This window comes from Heterodontus francisci, chromosome 4, assembly GCF_036365525.1.
Source record: "Heterodontus francisci isolate sHetFra1 chromosome 4, sHetFra1.hap1, whole genome shotgun sequence".
In the NCBI taxonomy this organism is placed as follows: Eukaryota; Metazoa; Chordata; class Chondrichthyes; order Heterodontiformes; family Heterodontidae; genus Heterodontus; species Heterodontus francisci.
The window spans coordinates 172,081,650-172,097,126 of NC_090374.1; the positions used below are offsets into that span (position 1 = coordinate 172,081,650).

General features: G+C 44.8%; 1 protein-coding gene across 4 annotated transcripts in view; it reads right to left on the reverse strand.

The window, feature by feature from the left end:
• Positions 1 to 13,250, reverse strand: part of fktn (fukutin) — a 32,766-nt gene extending 19,516 nt beyond the window's left edge. Inside the window, exons 1-5 of one of the 4 annotated variants that reach the window (XM_068030537.1) lie at positions 13,152 to 13,250; positions 10,832 to 10,968; positions 5,525 to 5,584; positions 3,154 to 3,351; positions 2,032 to 2,309 (exon numbers count right to left, since the gene is read on the reverse strand). In XM_068030537.1, the coding sequence (XP_067886638.1) occupies positions 2,032 to 2,309; positions 3,154 to 3,351; positions 5,525 to 5,584; positions 10,832 to 10,936 (641 nt within the window). In that variant the 5' untranslated portion in view covers positions 10,937 to 10,968; positions 13,152 to 13,250. Of the gene's footprint in view, positions 1 to 2,031; positions 2,310 to 3,153; positions 3,352 to 5,524; positions 5,585 to 9,303; positions 9,417 to 10,831; positions 10,969 to 12,325; positions 12,447 to 13,151 lie in introns of those variants that run through there. The other 3 variants (XM_068030538.1, XM_068030540.1, XM_068030539.1) reach the window with 3 other exon arrangements.
• Positions 13,251 to 15,477: the final 2,227 nt, after the last annotated feature.

The window sequence follows — 15,477 nt, forward strand, 5'->3', positions numbered from 1 at the left end:
TGTAATCTATTTGCATGTGTGAGCTTCTCATGTGAAAGTGTGCGTGAATGTGTAGAGTATTTTTAAATCGGGTTAGAGTGTTAAGTATAATAAACTTACCTCTTAACACCTAACTCAAGAAAACCTGTCCAATTGGTTCTTTCGCAATCACAGTAAAGGAAAAAGGTAGAACACTCAGAGGTTGTAAGCACAATCGCTGTTTAAAAGGAATAAACCCTGTTGCGGCCAAATAAGAGGAAGTGGCAAGATTGGAGCCCGAGACGCCTCTCCTCACCTAGTCTTAACTAAGTGAATAAATGGATCCTTCTCTCTCACCCCATTAGTACTGTTTGAGGTTGCATTGTTTAAGTAAGGAAAGAGACAATATTAAGGTATGGTTGCTGTGTCATTTGAGGGCATATTGCACAATTATGTCCTCTGTCAACGATATGGTACAAACATGCTTGATAACGGGATCTCCTTGGTTGATATTGCCCAGTATCACTAATACTGCATTGGTACTATAAAATGGTATTTATTAAAATAGAGGCTCTGCATAGGACCCCTGTTGATACTTTTTTTCCCACAAATTAATTATTTTATGATGAAATGCAGTTTCTCTGTGGGCTCACCAAGCCACGGAAACAACTTTTGATATTTAGTACAAAATTAAGATGCTTTAATTCTTACAGAACCGTTTAATTTACCTTGTACAGAACATGCCAGTGGAACAGTTTTGATAGATGCTCTGCTGCTGACTAATAAAACTTCGAGTTACTCCACAGTTCTTCATCCCAAGACTTAATTTATTCCACAAATGCCTAAATTCTAGAGTTTCCAATTGGCATTATTAAACACATTTCAAATAAATGCATTGTCATTGGTGTTAAATTAATACTAATTGGAAAACCTAGGCTAAAGTCTAGCAAAGTAGGAGTGCTTTGAATACTGTGCATAAAGACACAAGAAATAGGAGGTGAAGGCTATGTAGGCCAATATGCCTGCTCTGTCATTTAATAAGATCACGGCTGATCCTCGACATCAACTCCACTTTGTCGCTTAATCCCCATATCTCTCGATTCCCTAGGAGTCCAAGAATCTATCGATCTCAGCCTTGAATATGCTCAACCACGAGCATCCACAGCCCTCAGGGGTAGAGAATTCCAAAGATTCACAAACCTCTGAGAAGAAATTTCTCATCTCGGTCCAAAACGGCTGACCCCTTATCCCAAAACTATTCCCTTAGTTCTAGCCTCTCAGACTCTCCCTTGTCAAGCCCCCTCAGAATTTTATACGTATCTGAAAACCTCCAATGAAGAATAGTGGTTGGCAGTTTTTAATGGAAGAACAGATGCAAGCACACATGCAATCCCCACGACACCAGTTGAAAACCTCAGAATCCCATGTAGTGAAGATAAAATGAGATTTCTTCAATCACCATATATCAGTGGTCCTGCTACAGATAACACTTGAACAGTTTCTAACACTAAAAAAAATTTCAGCTGAGTGGAAAAATCCATTTACAATCTCTTACAATATTTGCCTGCATTCTATTTCTCAGTTACTTATTCGATCAAACACAAGACTAAGAAACACCACCGTATTATAATCCATATAAAATGTAAGTTTATTTAATAGTTGCGTCGAGTAGTATTTCTATCATATTTCATGCGAAGCCCCAAAATGATGTCCTGAGGTGTTTTCCATTCCTTCTTGACCCCCCCCCACCCCCTCTTCAGTGTAATTAACCTAAACACATTCTTGGGACTTAGATTTAGCTCCTACTCTTTTCAAATTTTAATGGTGACCTGAACTTTTGGCCTATGGACTTCAGCTAGGCCTCTATGACATTTCAAAAACGACTTAATTGGCTGTGTAACACTTGGGATATCCTGAGGTTTGAAAGCCACTATAGAAATGCAAGACTTTTCAGTTGAAATGAAAAATAAACTGAGTAACTACACAGAGGTCATGTTGAGTTTTATCAACAGATCTTGACTTCAACCAGCAGCACATCTTTACAAGTCTCATATCATCTAGATGAACACTTACTTGTTGTAGGCTCCAGGGTAACGCCCAAAATGCAGCTTTCGGAAATGCACAAATTTTTTGTCCGCATTTTGCTTGAGCCGCAGCTGCCCATGCCAGAGGAAGTTACCACTCCTTTCGTAAAATACCACCAGGTGGATGGCGTGATTCTGTAGCTTAAAGATGTAGTGCAATGGAATTTCTGTGCCAGAAAGACCATCCATTCCAGCCAGTCGTGGGTCTTTACCACTCAGTTCCATCCACTGAAAACCTTCTTCTTCAGCTTCTTTCTTCAGGAACACCTGAGTGAATTGAAAAAATACTTTTGGAAAGTGATAGCATACAAAATCTGATTGAAAATACTGACTGGAGACTGACAAACACTGTTTGATTGGATATGGTTAAAAGTGGTGCAAGAGGTTCCTCTTCATCCATTGAAGCAACTGGACATCTTGCATTGGAATGAACATGAACCAAATGATTTTGAAGGTGGCCTAAATATAATGTGTGATGAACAAGGTTATATAGAAGCAACTAAAATGATATAAATCAGACTACAACAAATACCTTCCACCAGTACAAATCTTTCCCTGAAATCAATCTGCAAATAATTTCAACACGTGTTAAAATGAAGCAAAACATGTTCCAAAACCACATGGTGTTCTTTCTCATTGCAGTGGACAAAAATGTGGCTTCCAAGTGAATTGAAGCTTTGGGCTACCAAACAGATGTATTTGATCCAAGCAGCCAGCTCACTTCAGAGCAAATGAGCATTTCACTCCTTAAGTTTATTTTATGACTGCTCAAAATCCTCAGTTAAAAATTAAACAAGTTCTTAATCAATCATCTCTTCTTGGCAGGTGGGGTTTTCAAACCTGAGGCACCACCTTCATATCCCACACTACATAAAGTTATTCCCTACAGTAAGCTATTCTAAGTAAAGTCAATTTAAAAAATTCGAAGGCACCAGCCATGTTGAAATTTTATTTACAAATATAATGTCCTATTGTTATAATTTAAATATGAAAAATGCCTTCCACATATGCACCATAAGAACATAAAGCAAGGAATAAGCAATGCCATTTAGTCCCTTCCATATACCACCGCATCATGCATCAACCGTAATATCCATAAAATTGCACTTACTTCATTTTTCCAAAATTTGTCCAATAGCGCAAATGTGGTAAACTCCCTGGGAGCACACAGGTACTTGCAGGTCAGCCCACCGCCTGTACTTTCCTCGTGGTGAATATTCTCATTCATCCGTCCCAAAACCAAAGGATCAATAAGGTACAAAGGAATGTTGTGGACCGATACCAAACCAAGAAACTTTTTGACCACTTTCTAGGAAAGAATGCCCAAGCAGCATTAATAAAATTACAGCAATGCATTAACCACAGTAACAAAAGCATGTGATACTTTGTACAATTCTGCAGCAAATTTGAGGTGGCTTCTTTAGTCAAACGAATGATCACCAATGGTGTTGCTCACTGAATTTAGGATGGTTGGAAGCTGTGGACATTTGTGTTGAGTCAAAGACTGAAAGAGAGCTAAAGAGGGCAGTACTTGGTGGTGCCATGCTTTGTAGATTAGCAGCCTAATGGGCACAGAGCTCAGAGGGGGACAGGCAGCAGTAGTGGAGGTATCTGGAGTGAAATATCAAAATTAACCTATTAAATTTGATATGTATTAATTTATAGATAGCAGATTTTCACACCTTTGCTCACTCAGTGGGACTAAATCAATTACATCAGGCTGCAGATAGGTAATACGTAACTACATAAAACAAGAACAGCTCCCTCTCTCAGGTCCCACAGAGATCACTTATCTCCATCTTGTTGAGGCAATATTCTACTTTGCAAGACCATGGAAACAAGGTCATCTAACCTATTCAATTCAAACTGCCATCCAACTCCAGCCCCAGGAGCACCACTCCATGTGGATTCAGACGTCTGAACATGTTGTTTTGCATGTTTCAGCCAAGTCAGAATTCACTATGCTAAGTAGCAAACTTGTCAAAAAAATGTGTGGGGGGCGGGGGGAGGTGCCAGTGTGTCAAGGGAGAGACAGGTATTAATGAGAGAAACAGGAAAAGTCTTTGGGATGGATGGGTAGGCAGGCACAAAAGGTATATGGTCTTGCTATTGAAAAAGTGAACAGAATAGTCTGCCATTTCTTTAGCAGAACATAAGAACTAGGAGCAGACCACATAGCCCCTCAAACCTGCTCCACCATGCAAGAAAATCATGGCTGAACCTCTGCATCAACTCCACTTTCTCACTCTAATCCCACTTCTCATAATTCCCTTAGTATCCAAAAATCTATCAATCTTAATTTTGAATAAACTTAACAACTGAGCATCCACAATCCACTGGGGTAAAGAATTCCAAAGATTCACAACCCGGAGTGAAGAAATTTCTCATCTCATCCTAAATGGCTGACCCATTATCCTGAGACTACACCCCCTAGCTCTAGACTATCTAGCCTGGGGAAACAGCTGCTCATGACTTACCCTGTAAAGCCCTTTCAGAGTCTTGTATGTTTCACTTCACATTCTTCTAGACTCCAGAGTATATAGGCCAATTCTACACAATCTCTCCTCACGTTAACCCTTGCATCCCAAGGGTTAGTAAGTGACTTTTGGAACAAAGATGGATTGTGAAGGTTATGGCCTAGGAGACTGAAATCCCGACGTCATTAAGAGTAACACTTCACCGTGCACTACTAAGCCACACAAAGCAGGAAAAGTCCCAGGTTAGATCCTGTGTCTCAACTGAGTAAGCCGATATTGGCTGTGCCAGAAGCAAGTCCACAACTGCCTTCAGCGCCTTTGAGCTGGAGAACGGATAAAAAAGGCAGTGCACCACTGATTCTCAGTAAAAACAAAAATACAGACCCGATCCAACAATGGCCTCACGATTCTCAAGATGATCATGCTTAGATATTAACCATGTTTCACAAGCAGTGCTCATGAGGTCTGAATTCCTAGACTATGTCTATGCCTATGTGGGAGATGCAAGCTGGCACTCCAACCAGAAGGTTCCTTTTCCTCCATTACCACCATCCAATTTCTCTTCAGTCTCTTGGTGATTCATGTAGTATTCCCTCCTCAACTGACTACCTTGAGCACAAATATCTAAGCTTCTACTTCAGTGCAGTACGGAGGCAATACTGTACAGGCAAGTTATTCAATCAGGTGGATTTAAAAACGTCATGGCACTGTTTGAAGATGATCAGATGGTTCTCGTCAATATTCTTATCTCATTGACCAAAAACAGACTAACTGGTCATTCATCTCATTACTGTAGGCTCACGTTGTGCACAAAATGACAGCTATGCCTACATAACAGCAGCACCTACACTTGAAAGCCATTCATTACCTATGAAATGTGTTAGAACATCTGAGAGATGTGATGGGTGCTGATATAGATGCAAGTTCTTCCTTTATTTCCTTTGACAAGACCTTTTCAGAAACACAAAACAGAACAACAATGGAGTCCAAATGATATATACATACCCAGTGCACGCTGTCTTCCATGGAATAACTTCCTCTGAAATCAGAAATGTCTGCTCCATTCTAAAATAAACCAATATAACAAAATAACCTTTAAAAGATGCTATGTACATGACACTGCAGTACAACTGGTAAACTGGCCAAGTAGCAATTCAGAAGGTTTTTGATAGCTTTACTAGTCTGTAAAACAGTGGGGCTCTGGAACAACACGTAAAAAGGACTACAAGGACATGGACAATATTTGACTTTCCTTGGTAATCCACATCAATGCAGAAACAGATTTTTTTTAAAAATTCATTCATGGGATGTGGGCGACACTGGCGAAGCCAGCATTTATTGCCCATCCCTAATTGCCCTTGAGAAGATTTAGAGATACAGCACTGAAACAGGCCCTTCGGCCCACCGAGTCTGTGCCGACCATTAACCACCCATTTTATACTAATCCTACACTAATCCCATATTCCTACCACATCCTCACCTGTCCCTATATTCCCCGACCACCTACCTATACTAGTGGCAATTTATAATGGCCAATTCACCTATCAACCTGCAAGTCTTTTGGCTGTGGGAGGAAACCGGAACACCCGGAGGAAACCCACACAGACACAGGGAGAACTTGCAAACTCCACACAGGCAGTACCCGGAATTGAACCCGGGTCGCTGGACCTGTGAGGCTGCGGTGCTAACCACTGCGCCGCAGGTGGTGGAGGGAGTGAATGTTTGAGGATGGGGTGCCAGTCAAGTGGGCTGCTTTGTCCAGGATGGAGTCAAGCTTCTTGAGTGTTGTTGGAGCTGCACCCATCTAGGCAAGTGGAGAGTATTCCATCACACTCCTGACTTGCGCCTTATAGATCGTGGACAGGCTTTGGGGAGTCAGGAGATGAGTTACTCGCCGCAGGATTCCTGGCCTCTGACCTGCTCTTGTAGCCATGGTATTTATATGGCGACTCCAGTTCATTAGATTCTCTCTTATTGGAGATGGTCATTTCCTGGCACTTGTGTGGCACGAATGTTACTTGCCACTTATCAGCCCAAGCCTGGATATTGTCCAGGTCTTGCTGCATTTTTACACGGACTGCTTCAGTATCTGAGGGGTCCCAAATGGTGCTGAACAATGTGCAATTATCAGCGAACATCCCCACTTCTGACTTTATGATTGAAGAAAGTTCATTGACGAAGCAGCTGAAGATGGTTGGACCCAAGACACTACCCTGAGGAACACCTGCTGTGATTTCCTGGAGCTCAGATGATTGACCTCCAACAACCACAACCATGTTCCTTTGCGTTAGGTATGACTGCAACCAGCGGAGAGTTCCCCCCGCCCCACCCCCGATTCCCATTGACTTCAGTTTTGCTCGGGCTCCTTGATGTCATACTCAGTCAAATGCTGCCTTGATGTCAAGGGCAGTCACTCTCACCTCACCTCGAGTTCAGCTCTTTTGTTCATGTTTGAACCAAGGCTGTGATGAGGTCAGGAGCTGAGTGGCCCTGGCGGAACCCAAACTGAGCGTCACTGAGCAGGTTATTGCTAATCAAGTGCTGCTTGATGGCACTGTTGATGATGCATTCCATCACTTTACTGGTGATTGTGAGTAGACTGATGGGGCAGTAATTGGCCGGGTTGGACTCGCCCTGCTTTTTATGTGCAGGACATACCTAGGCAATTTTCCACATTGCTGGGTATATGCCAGTGTTGCAGCTGTACTGGAATAGCTTGGCTAGGGGCGCAGCAAGTTCTGGAGCACAGGTCTTCAGTACTATTGCCGGAATATTATCAGGGCCCATAGCCTTTGCAGCATCCAGACCTTCAGTCATTTCTTGATATCACGTGGGGTGAATCGAATTGGCTGAAGTCTGGCATCTGTGATGCCTGGGACTTCAGGAGGAGGCCGAGATGGATCATCAACTCGGCACTTCTGGCTGAAGATGGTTGCAAATGCTTCAGCCTTATCTTCTGCACTAATGTGCTGGGCTCCCCCATCATGGTGGATGGGGATATTTGTGGAGCCACCTCCTCCAGTTCGTTGTTTAATTGTCCACCACCATTCATGGCTGGATGTGGCAGGACTGCAGAGCTCATATCTGACCCGTTGGTTATGGGATTGCTTAGCTCTGTCTATTGCATGCTGCTTATACAGTTTGGTACGCAGATAGTCCTCTGTTGTAGCTTCACCAGGTTGACACTTCATTTTGAGGTATGCCTGGTGCTGCTCCTAGCATGCCCTCCTGTACTCTTCATTGAACCAGGGTTGGTCTCCTGGCTTGATGTTAATGGTAGAGTGGGATATGCCAGGCCACGAGGTTACAGATTGTGGTTGAGAACAGTTCTGCTGCTGCTGATGGCCCACAGCACCTCATGGATGCCCAGTTTTGAGTTGCTAGCTCTGTTCGAAATCTATCCCATTTAGCACGGTGATAGTGCCACACAACACGATGGACAGTATCCTCAATGTGAAGGCGGGACTTCGTCTCCACAAGGACTGTGCGGTGGTCACTCCTACCAATACTGTCATGGACAGATGCATCTGCAGCAGGCAGATTGATGAGGACGAGGTCAAGTATGTTTTTCCCTCACCATCTGCCGCAGACCCAGTCGAGCAGCTATGTCCTTTAGGACTTGGCCAGCTCGGTCAGTAGTGGTGCTACCGAGCCATTCTTGGTGATGGCCATTTAAGACCCCCCCCCACAGAGTACATTCTGTGCCCTTGCCACCCTCAGTGCTTCCTCCAATGGTGTTCAACATGGAGGGGTACTGAGTCATCAGCTGAAGGAGGGCGGTAGATGATAATCAGCAGGAGGTTTCCTTGCTCATGTTTGACCTGATGCCATGAGACGCCATGGGGTCTGGAGTTGATGTTGAGGGCAACTCCCTCCCTACTGTATATCACTGTCCTGCCACCTCTGCTGGGTCCGTCCTGCCGGTGGGACAGGACATACCTTGGGATGGTGATGGTGGTTGCTGGGACATTGTAAGGTATGATTCTGTGATTATGACTGTGCCAGGCTTCTGCTTGACTAGTCTGTGGGACAGCTCTCCCAACTTTGGCACAAGCGCCCAGATGTTAGTAAGGAGGACTTTGCAGAGTCGACAGGGTTGGGTTTGCTGTGTTGTTTCTGGTGCCTAGGTCAATGTTGGGTGGTCCATCTGGTTTCATTCCTTTTTATTGACTTTGTAGCGATTAGATACTACTGAGTGGCTTGCTAGGCCATTTCAGAGGGGCATGTAAGAGTCAACCACATTGCTGTGGGTCTGGAGTCACATGTAGGCCAGACCAGGTAAGGACAGCAGATTTCCTTCCCTAAAGGACATTAGTGAACCAGATGGGTTTTCACAACAATCGACAATGGTTTCATGGTTATCATTAGGCTAGCTTTTAATTGCAGATTTATTAATTGAATTCAAATTCCACCTTCTGCTGTGGTGGGATTCGAACTCATGTCCTCAGAGCAATACCCTGGGTCTCTGGGTTACTAGTCCAGTGACAATACCACTACGCCACCGCCTCTTGTGCCACAAGGAGCTGCAGCACCTCATTATACTTCCCAATTTTACTTGTCTACCAGACTTTACGGAGAAGCATTGTTTTTGCTTCCAGTCCTGCAAGTCAGGTGACATTTTCAATTTCTTTCAGAACTGTTTAGGACTGTCATAAAGGGTAGCCTACCTACCACGGTAAACAGAACCTGCTAAACAATCAGAACTTAAAAATGCGCAGAAAGTCAATAATTTTACACACTTATTCAACGAACAGAACATAAATTACAAACTGCACAGGGTTTACCCCAGCCGTTCTTTAAATGCCTCCCCAAGAAACAAGCAACCCAAAAAGAGGGCAGGTGACCTTCTCCCAGCCTGTAGCAGGCTCCATCCTGTGAGAATCTGATAACAATGATGATGAGACTGGCTCACAGTGACCTTCCTCATCATCTCCCTTCCTGCAGGGGAAAGATGATACCTACTTAGTGCAACCCCGCATTAAAACAGCTGAGATTAGTGACTCTGAGTATGACCGACACAAAACCACACAACATGTTAAAGTCAAAGTGTTATCAAATGTTTCATAAGGTAGGGCATTCAGAGAATCAGTATGTGCATTAATGAGACATTCCAGTACTGAAATTGTTGAGATGAGATATTTTTGTATACAACCTGCTGGTTTAAAATAACTTATACTTTCAACTTCAAAAAATGAAACACAGAGGACTGCCCCATTACTATATTTTAAGTGTCAAACTGAAGGAACCCATGGCTTCAGTCAGCCCATCTGAGGTTTCTGCCTATTGCTCAAAAAAAAGCATTTGATATGGGTGAGTGTGATAGAATCAATTGTATCCTTCATTGCATTAGTCAATTAAAAATGAATTTTGAAAAGTAGTATCCTGAGAATGAAGACAACATGGAATACTATTTATTATTTACAGAAGCATAAAGCTTTTTCTTTGAAAAACAGCAACACTAGCTGAAATCGCTAAAGTCACTGCATGGTACGCCTTGAGCCATTCACACCAGAAATACCCCAGATTCGATCCCTGATCTGTGCCTCATCAGCTGAACTCAGCACGAACAGCTGTGGGGTGGTATGATAGTCTTTCCTAGGAAAGACTGTCTGAATCTCCCAGGTGCTGGCTGCTATACAGCAACCCTGCTGGCAGTGTGCATGTGGATGTTGAGAGATCACATTCAGCTTCATAGCAAAACAAATTTTACTTGTCCATGATCATGATATCTTTTAATGATTAATAAAATACTGAATTCAACGCACATTCGAGGAAAGCAATGTTGTACTTGTTTTGGGGTTCCTGCCTTTTAAAGTATTTACTTCGACAGTGCCTTTCAAACCTGTGACCTCTATCTCTTAAAGAACGGGTGCAGCAGGCACATGGGAACACCAATATCTCCAAGTTCCCTCCAAATCACACACCATCCCGACTTGGAAATATTTCACCACTGGGTCAAATTCCTGGAACTCCCTTGCCAGAGGCGTTCATATCCCAAGAATTAATAAATTTTAAAAAACTCAGTTTTATTCATAATGTGAGATGTCTCAGCCAGAGTAAATATTGTCAATAAAATGTCATATTTTTGGGAGCTGTAAATCCACCAGCGTAACCATATTTTGACTGATTTTATTTACAATACCTGAAGACAATTTTATCCGTAACATATGTAATGTACCAAAATGGGGAACTGTACTTTTTTCCTGGCATATTAGAATTGGTCTCCCACTGCCTGAAAATTTGGTGTATTATTTTCCCTATAATTTAATAAGTTATACCACAAATGACTAAAATGCACAATACCATACTTGCCTTCAATGAAAAATATTGTTTATAATAATACAGCTGAAACAGTAGGAAAATGGAACTTATCACAGTCAGAAGGGTCAATATGATGGTCTTATTGATTCGAGGCATTGGTCATTATTGCTGGTACTGTCTTCCAATAACTGGGGGAAAAAAAACTCATTACAGACAATAAAAATTGCAAACACCACTTCAATTAAATCAGGCCAATCCACTGCGACCATACTGGACAATGAATACTGTTCTAAAACAACAACAACTCACATTTATATAGCACCTTTAACATAATAAAATGTCCCAAGGTGCTCCACATGAGCATTATAAAGCTAAATTTGATACTGAGCCACATAAGGTTAGGGTAGATGACCAAACACCTTGATCAAAGGGGTAGGTTTTAAGGAGTGTCTTAAGGAGGAAAGATGAGCGGAGATGGAGGAAATTCCAGAGCTTAGCGCCCAAGCACAGCGCCAACAGTCCCCTCAACATGTAGCCAATCAAGCCCCCCTCAGAATTTTACACACTTCAATAAGATCACCTCACAACCTTCTAAACTCCAACGAGTATAGGCCCAACCTGCTAAACCTTTCCTCATAAGACAACTGCTTCATCACAGGAATCAGCCTAGCGAACCTTCTCTGAATTGCTTCCAATGCAAGTATATCCCTCCTTAAATAAGGTGACCAAAACTATACACAATACTTTAGGTGCATTTTCACCAATATCCTTTACAGACGTAGCAAGATTTCCCTACTTTTATACTACATCCCCCTTGCAATAAAGGCCAACATTCCATTTGCCTTCCTAATTACTTGCTGTCATTTTGCATGCTGACTTTTTGCGATTCACGGACAAGGACACCCAGGTCCCTCTGTTATGCAGCATTCCGGTGTCTCTCTCTGTGTAAATAATAATCTGCTTTTCTAGTCTTCCTGCCATATTTTCCCACATTATACTCTATTGGTCAATTTTTTGCCCACTCACTCATCCTATCTATATCCTTTTGCAGACTCTTTGCATCCTCCTCACAACTGGCTTTCCTACCTATCTTCATTTGTCAGCAAATTTGGCTACAGTGCAGTCGGTCCCTTCATCCAAGCCATTAATATAGATCATAAATAGCTGAGGCCCCGAGCACTGATCCCTGTAGCAGTACACTAGTTACAGTTTGTTATTTTGAAAATGACCCATTTATCCCAACTCTCTGTTTCCTATTAGCTAGCCATTCCTCTATCCATGCTAATATATCAGCCCCAACATTAATCAGCTCTTATCCCGTGTAGTAAACTTTTATGTGGCACCTTGTTGAATGCCTTTTGGAAATCCAAATACACTACTTCTACTGGTTTCCCTTTATCCACCCTGCTTGTTAGGGAATCAGCTTCCACCACAGGTACATCATTTCAGATCCAGACTACTTTCAGTGAAAAAATTTCTCATCTCCCCTCTAGATCCTTTGTCAATGATTTTAAAGTGACGACCTCTGGTTCTTGACTCACTCACCAGCAGGAACATCTTTACTCTTTATCAAAACCCCTCAACATCTTGAAAACCTCTATTAGGACAGCATTGGTAGCATAGGAGCATAAATCTAGAGATCCGAGTAAAACACTGCAAATGCTGGAAATCTGAAATAAACACAGAAAATGCTGGAATGAAAAATGCAGACCTCAAGTTCTGCTGAAAGGTCACAGAGCTGAAACATTAACTCTTTCTCTCTCCACAGATGGCACCTGAGCTGCCGAGCATTTCCATCAATTTAGGAATGATACTTTCCAATAAAGGACGCAGATCAGAAGAAACTTTTCTCGCCGATCAATACGACCACTTCTTTGTCCTCGGTCCTTTATATAAATCTCAGAATTTTACTTGAGCTATTTAATCTTTTCTGTTTGCAATTATTTTAAAGATATGGGTTCAGGACTCCTTTGTTCCTCCAATCCACTGGAAATTTGTACCGTTTAAAGTACGTTTTCTTTCTCTGCCTTTTTTTTGTACAAAGTGTGCAACATCATGCTTATCCCCTTTTCAAACAGTGGATTTCAACATTAGAGATAACTGGGGGAGGGAATGGACAAACAAGAACCTCGGGGCGGGGGAGAAGAGCGAAGATACGGGATGAGGGAAATGGGCCGCCGTTCTGTTTCCCAGCCAGGTTCTGTGAAAGGGCCGTCACGGGCCCGAGGCTCCCACAGAGCGGGCATAGTAACCAGCCCTACTCGAGTGGAGCGGCAGCTGCAGAACGGGGCCCATCACCGTCCCTCAGCCAGACACAAGACAACTCCACAACTACACCCAATGCCCGGTCATAAACGCAGCCGCAGCTTACCCTCCACGCGACAACCCGCTGCTTCTCCAGCTCCGTATCCCAAACCCCGCCTTCTCTCCCATCGCTTAGCAACCCGGCCGCCCTCGCTGCAAATATCGCGATAACCTTCGCCTCGGGCTCGCTCACGGGATCTCATCGCTGCGGCCCGGGGGATGCGGAGTTAGGGTGATAGTTGGAGTGAAGTTAGGATGGTAGTTGAGGGAGTGGGGCACGATCAGGGTGATAATTGGTGGAGTAAGGGCGGGGTCAGTTGAAGAAGTGCGGGTGGGGTCAGAGTAGCAGTGGAGTGGGGGCGGGGTTGGAGTGACAGTTGGGGAATGGGGGCGGGGTCAAGGTGGCTGTTGGGGGAGTGGGGCTGGGGTCAGGGTGATGCTTGGAGTGGGGGTGGGTCAGGGTGATGTTTGGGGAGTAGGGGCAGGGGTCAGGGTGATGCTTGGGGAGTGGGGCGGGGTTAGAGTAGCAGTGGAGTAGGGGTGGGGTTGGAGTGACAGTTGGGGAATGGGGGTGGGGTCAGGGTGATGCTTGGGGGAGTGGGGGTGAGGTCAGGGTGATGCTTGGGGGAGTGGGGGCAGGGGTCAGGTTGATGCTTGGGGGAGTGGGGTTGGGGTCAGGTTGATGCTTGGGGGAGTGGGGGTGAGGTCAGGTTGATGCTTGGGGGAGTGGGGATGGGGTCAGCGTGATGCTTGGGGGAGTGGGGGCAAGGGTCAGGGTGATGCTTGGGAGAGTGGGGGCAGGGGTCACGGTGATGCTTGGGGGAGTGGGGCTGGGGTCAGGGTGATGCTTGGGGGAGTGGGGGCAAGGGTCAGGGTGATGCTTGGGAGAGTGGGGGCAGGGGTCACGGTGATGCTTGGGGGAGTGGGCTGGGGTCAGGGTGATGCTTGGGAGAGTGGGGGCAGGGTCAGGGTGATGCTTGGAGTGGGGGTGGGTCAGGGTGATGTTTGGGGAGTAGGGGCAGGGGTCAGGGTGATGCTTGGGGAGTGGGGCGGGGTTAGAGTAGCAGTGGAGTAGGGGTGGGGTTGGAGTGACAGTTGGGGAATGGGGGTGGGGTCAGGGTGATGCTTGGGGAGTGGGGTGGGGTTAGAGTAGCAGTGGAGTAGGGATGGGGTTGGAGTGACAGTTGGGGAATGGGGGTGGGGTCAGGGTGATGCTTGGGGGAGTGGGGTGGGGTCAGGTTGATGCTTGGGAGAGTGGGGGCAGGTGTCAGGGTGATGCTTGGGGGAGTGGGGGCAGGTGTCAGGGTGATGCTTGGGGGAGTGGGGGCAGGGGTCAGGGTGGTGTTTGGGGGAGTGGGGGCAGGGGTCAGGGTGATGCTTGGGGGAGTGGGGCTGGGGGTCAGGGTGATGCTTTGGGGAGTGGTGGGTGGGTTCAGGGTGATGCTTGGGGGAGTGGGGGCAGGGGTCAGGGTGGCGGTTGATGGAGTGTGGGTAGTGTCAGGCTGGGGGTTAGGGGAGTGCGGGATGTGGGCTGACGTTTGGGGTCAGGGTGATGGTTGATTCGTGGCGTGAATAATGAATGGTAGGTGGGAGGCTGACTGGAAAGGCACTACCTCTTGTATTGTACGTGATGACTCCTAAAGGGTGAGGAGTCAACGCCTGGAAAGCCACTGCTTATCAGCATTGTTGGAGCCTTGACCAAGTCACACACCATCCCAAATTGAACATATATCACCTTCCTTCATCATCACTGGGACAAAATCTTCGAGTATGGCAGATGTTGCCACCTTCTTCCCTATCTCCTCCACCCTCCCTTCAACAACAAATGCGAGGAGCACATGGATTTCTTTTTCACTAAGATTGAGACCACCTGATCAACTGCCTCTGCTGCTTCCCTTCCTTCCACTAGCCCAGCAGCCACAAACTTGAGGTCGTGTAAATGTCTCCTGCCTATGTCCTAATTTGCACTAAATCCCATTCACCCATCTCCCCTGTACTCACTGATCTACATTGGCTCCCAGTCAAGCAATGCCTCAATGTTACCCAAATTCCCTCGATTCTAGAATGGTCCCAGTGGATTGGAAGTCAGCAAATGCAACACTGCTATTCAAGAAAGGAGGAAGAATGAAAACAGAACTACAGGCCAGTTAGCCTAATGACATAAGTCATGAGGAAAATGCTGGAATCTATTATTAAGCAAGTCTGAACAATGCACTTAGAAAATCATAGTATGATCAGACAAGTCAACATGGTTTTATGAAAGGGAAATAGTGTTTGACAAATTTGTCAGAGTTTTTTGAGCGTGTAGCTATTAGGATAGATAAAGGGGAGCCAGTAGGTGTAGTATGCTTGAATTTCCAAAAGGCATTTGATGAGGTGCCTCACAAAAGGTT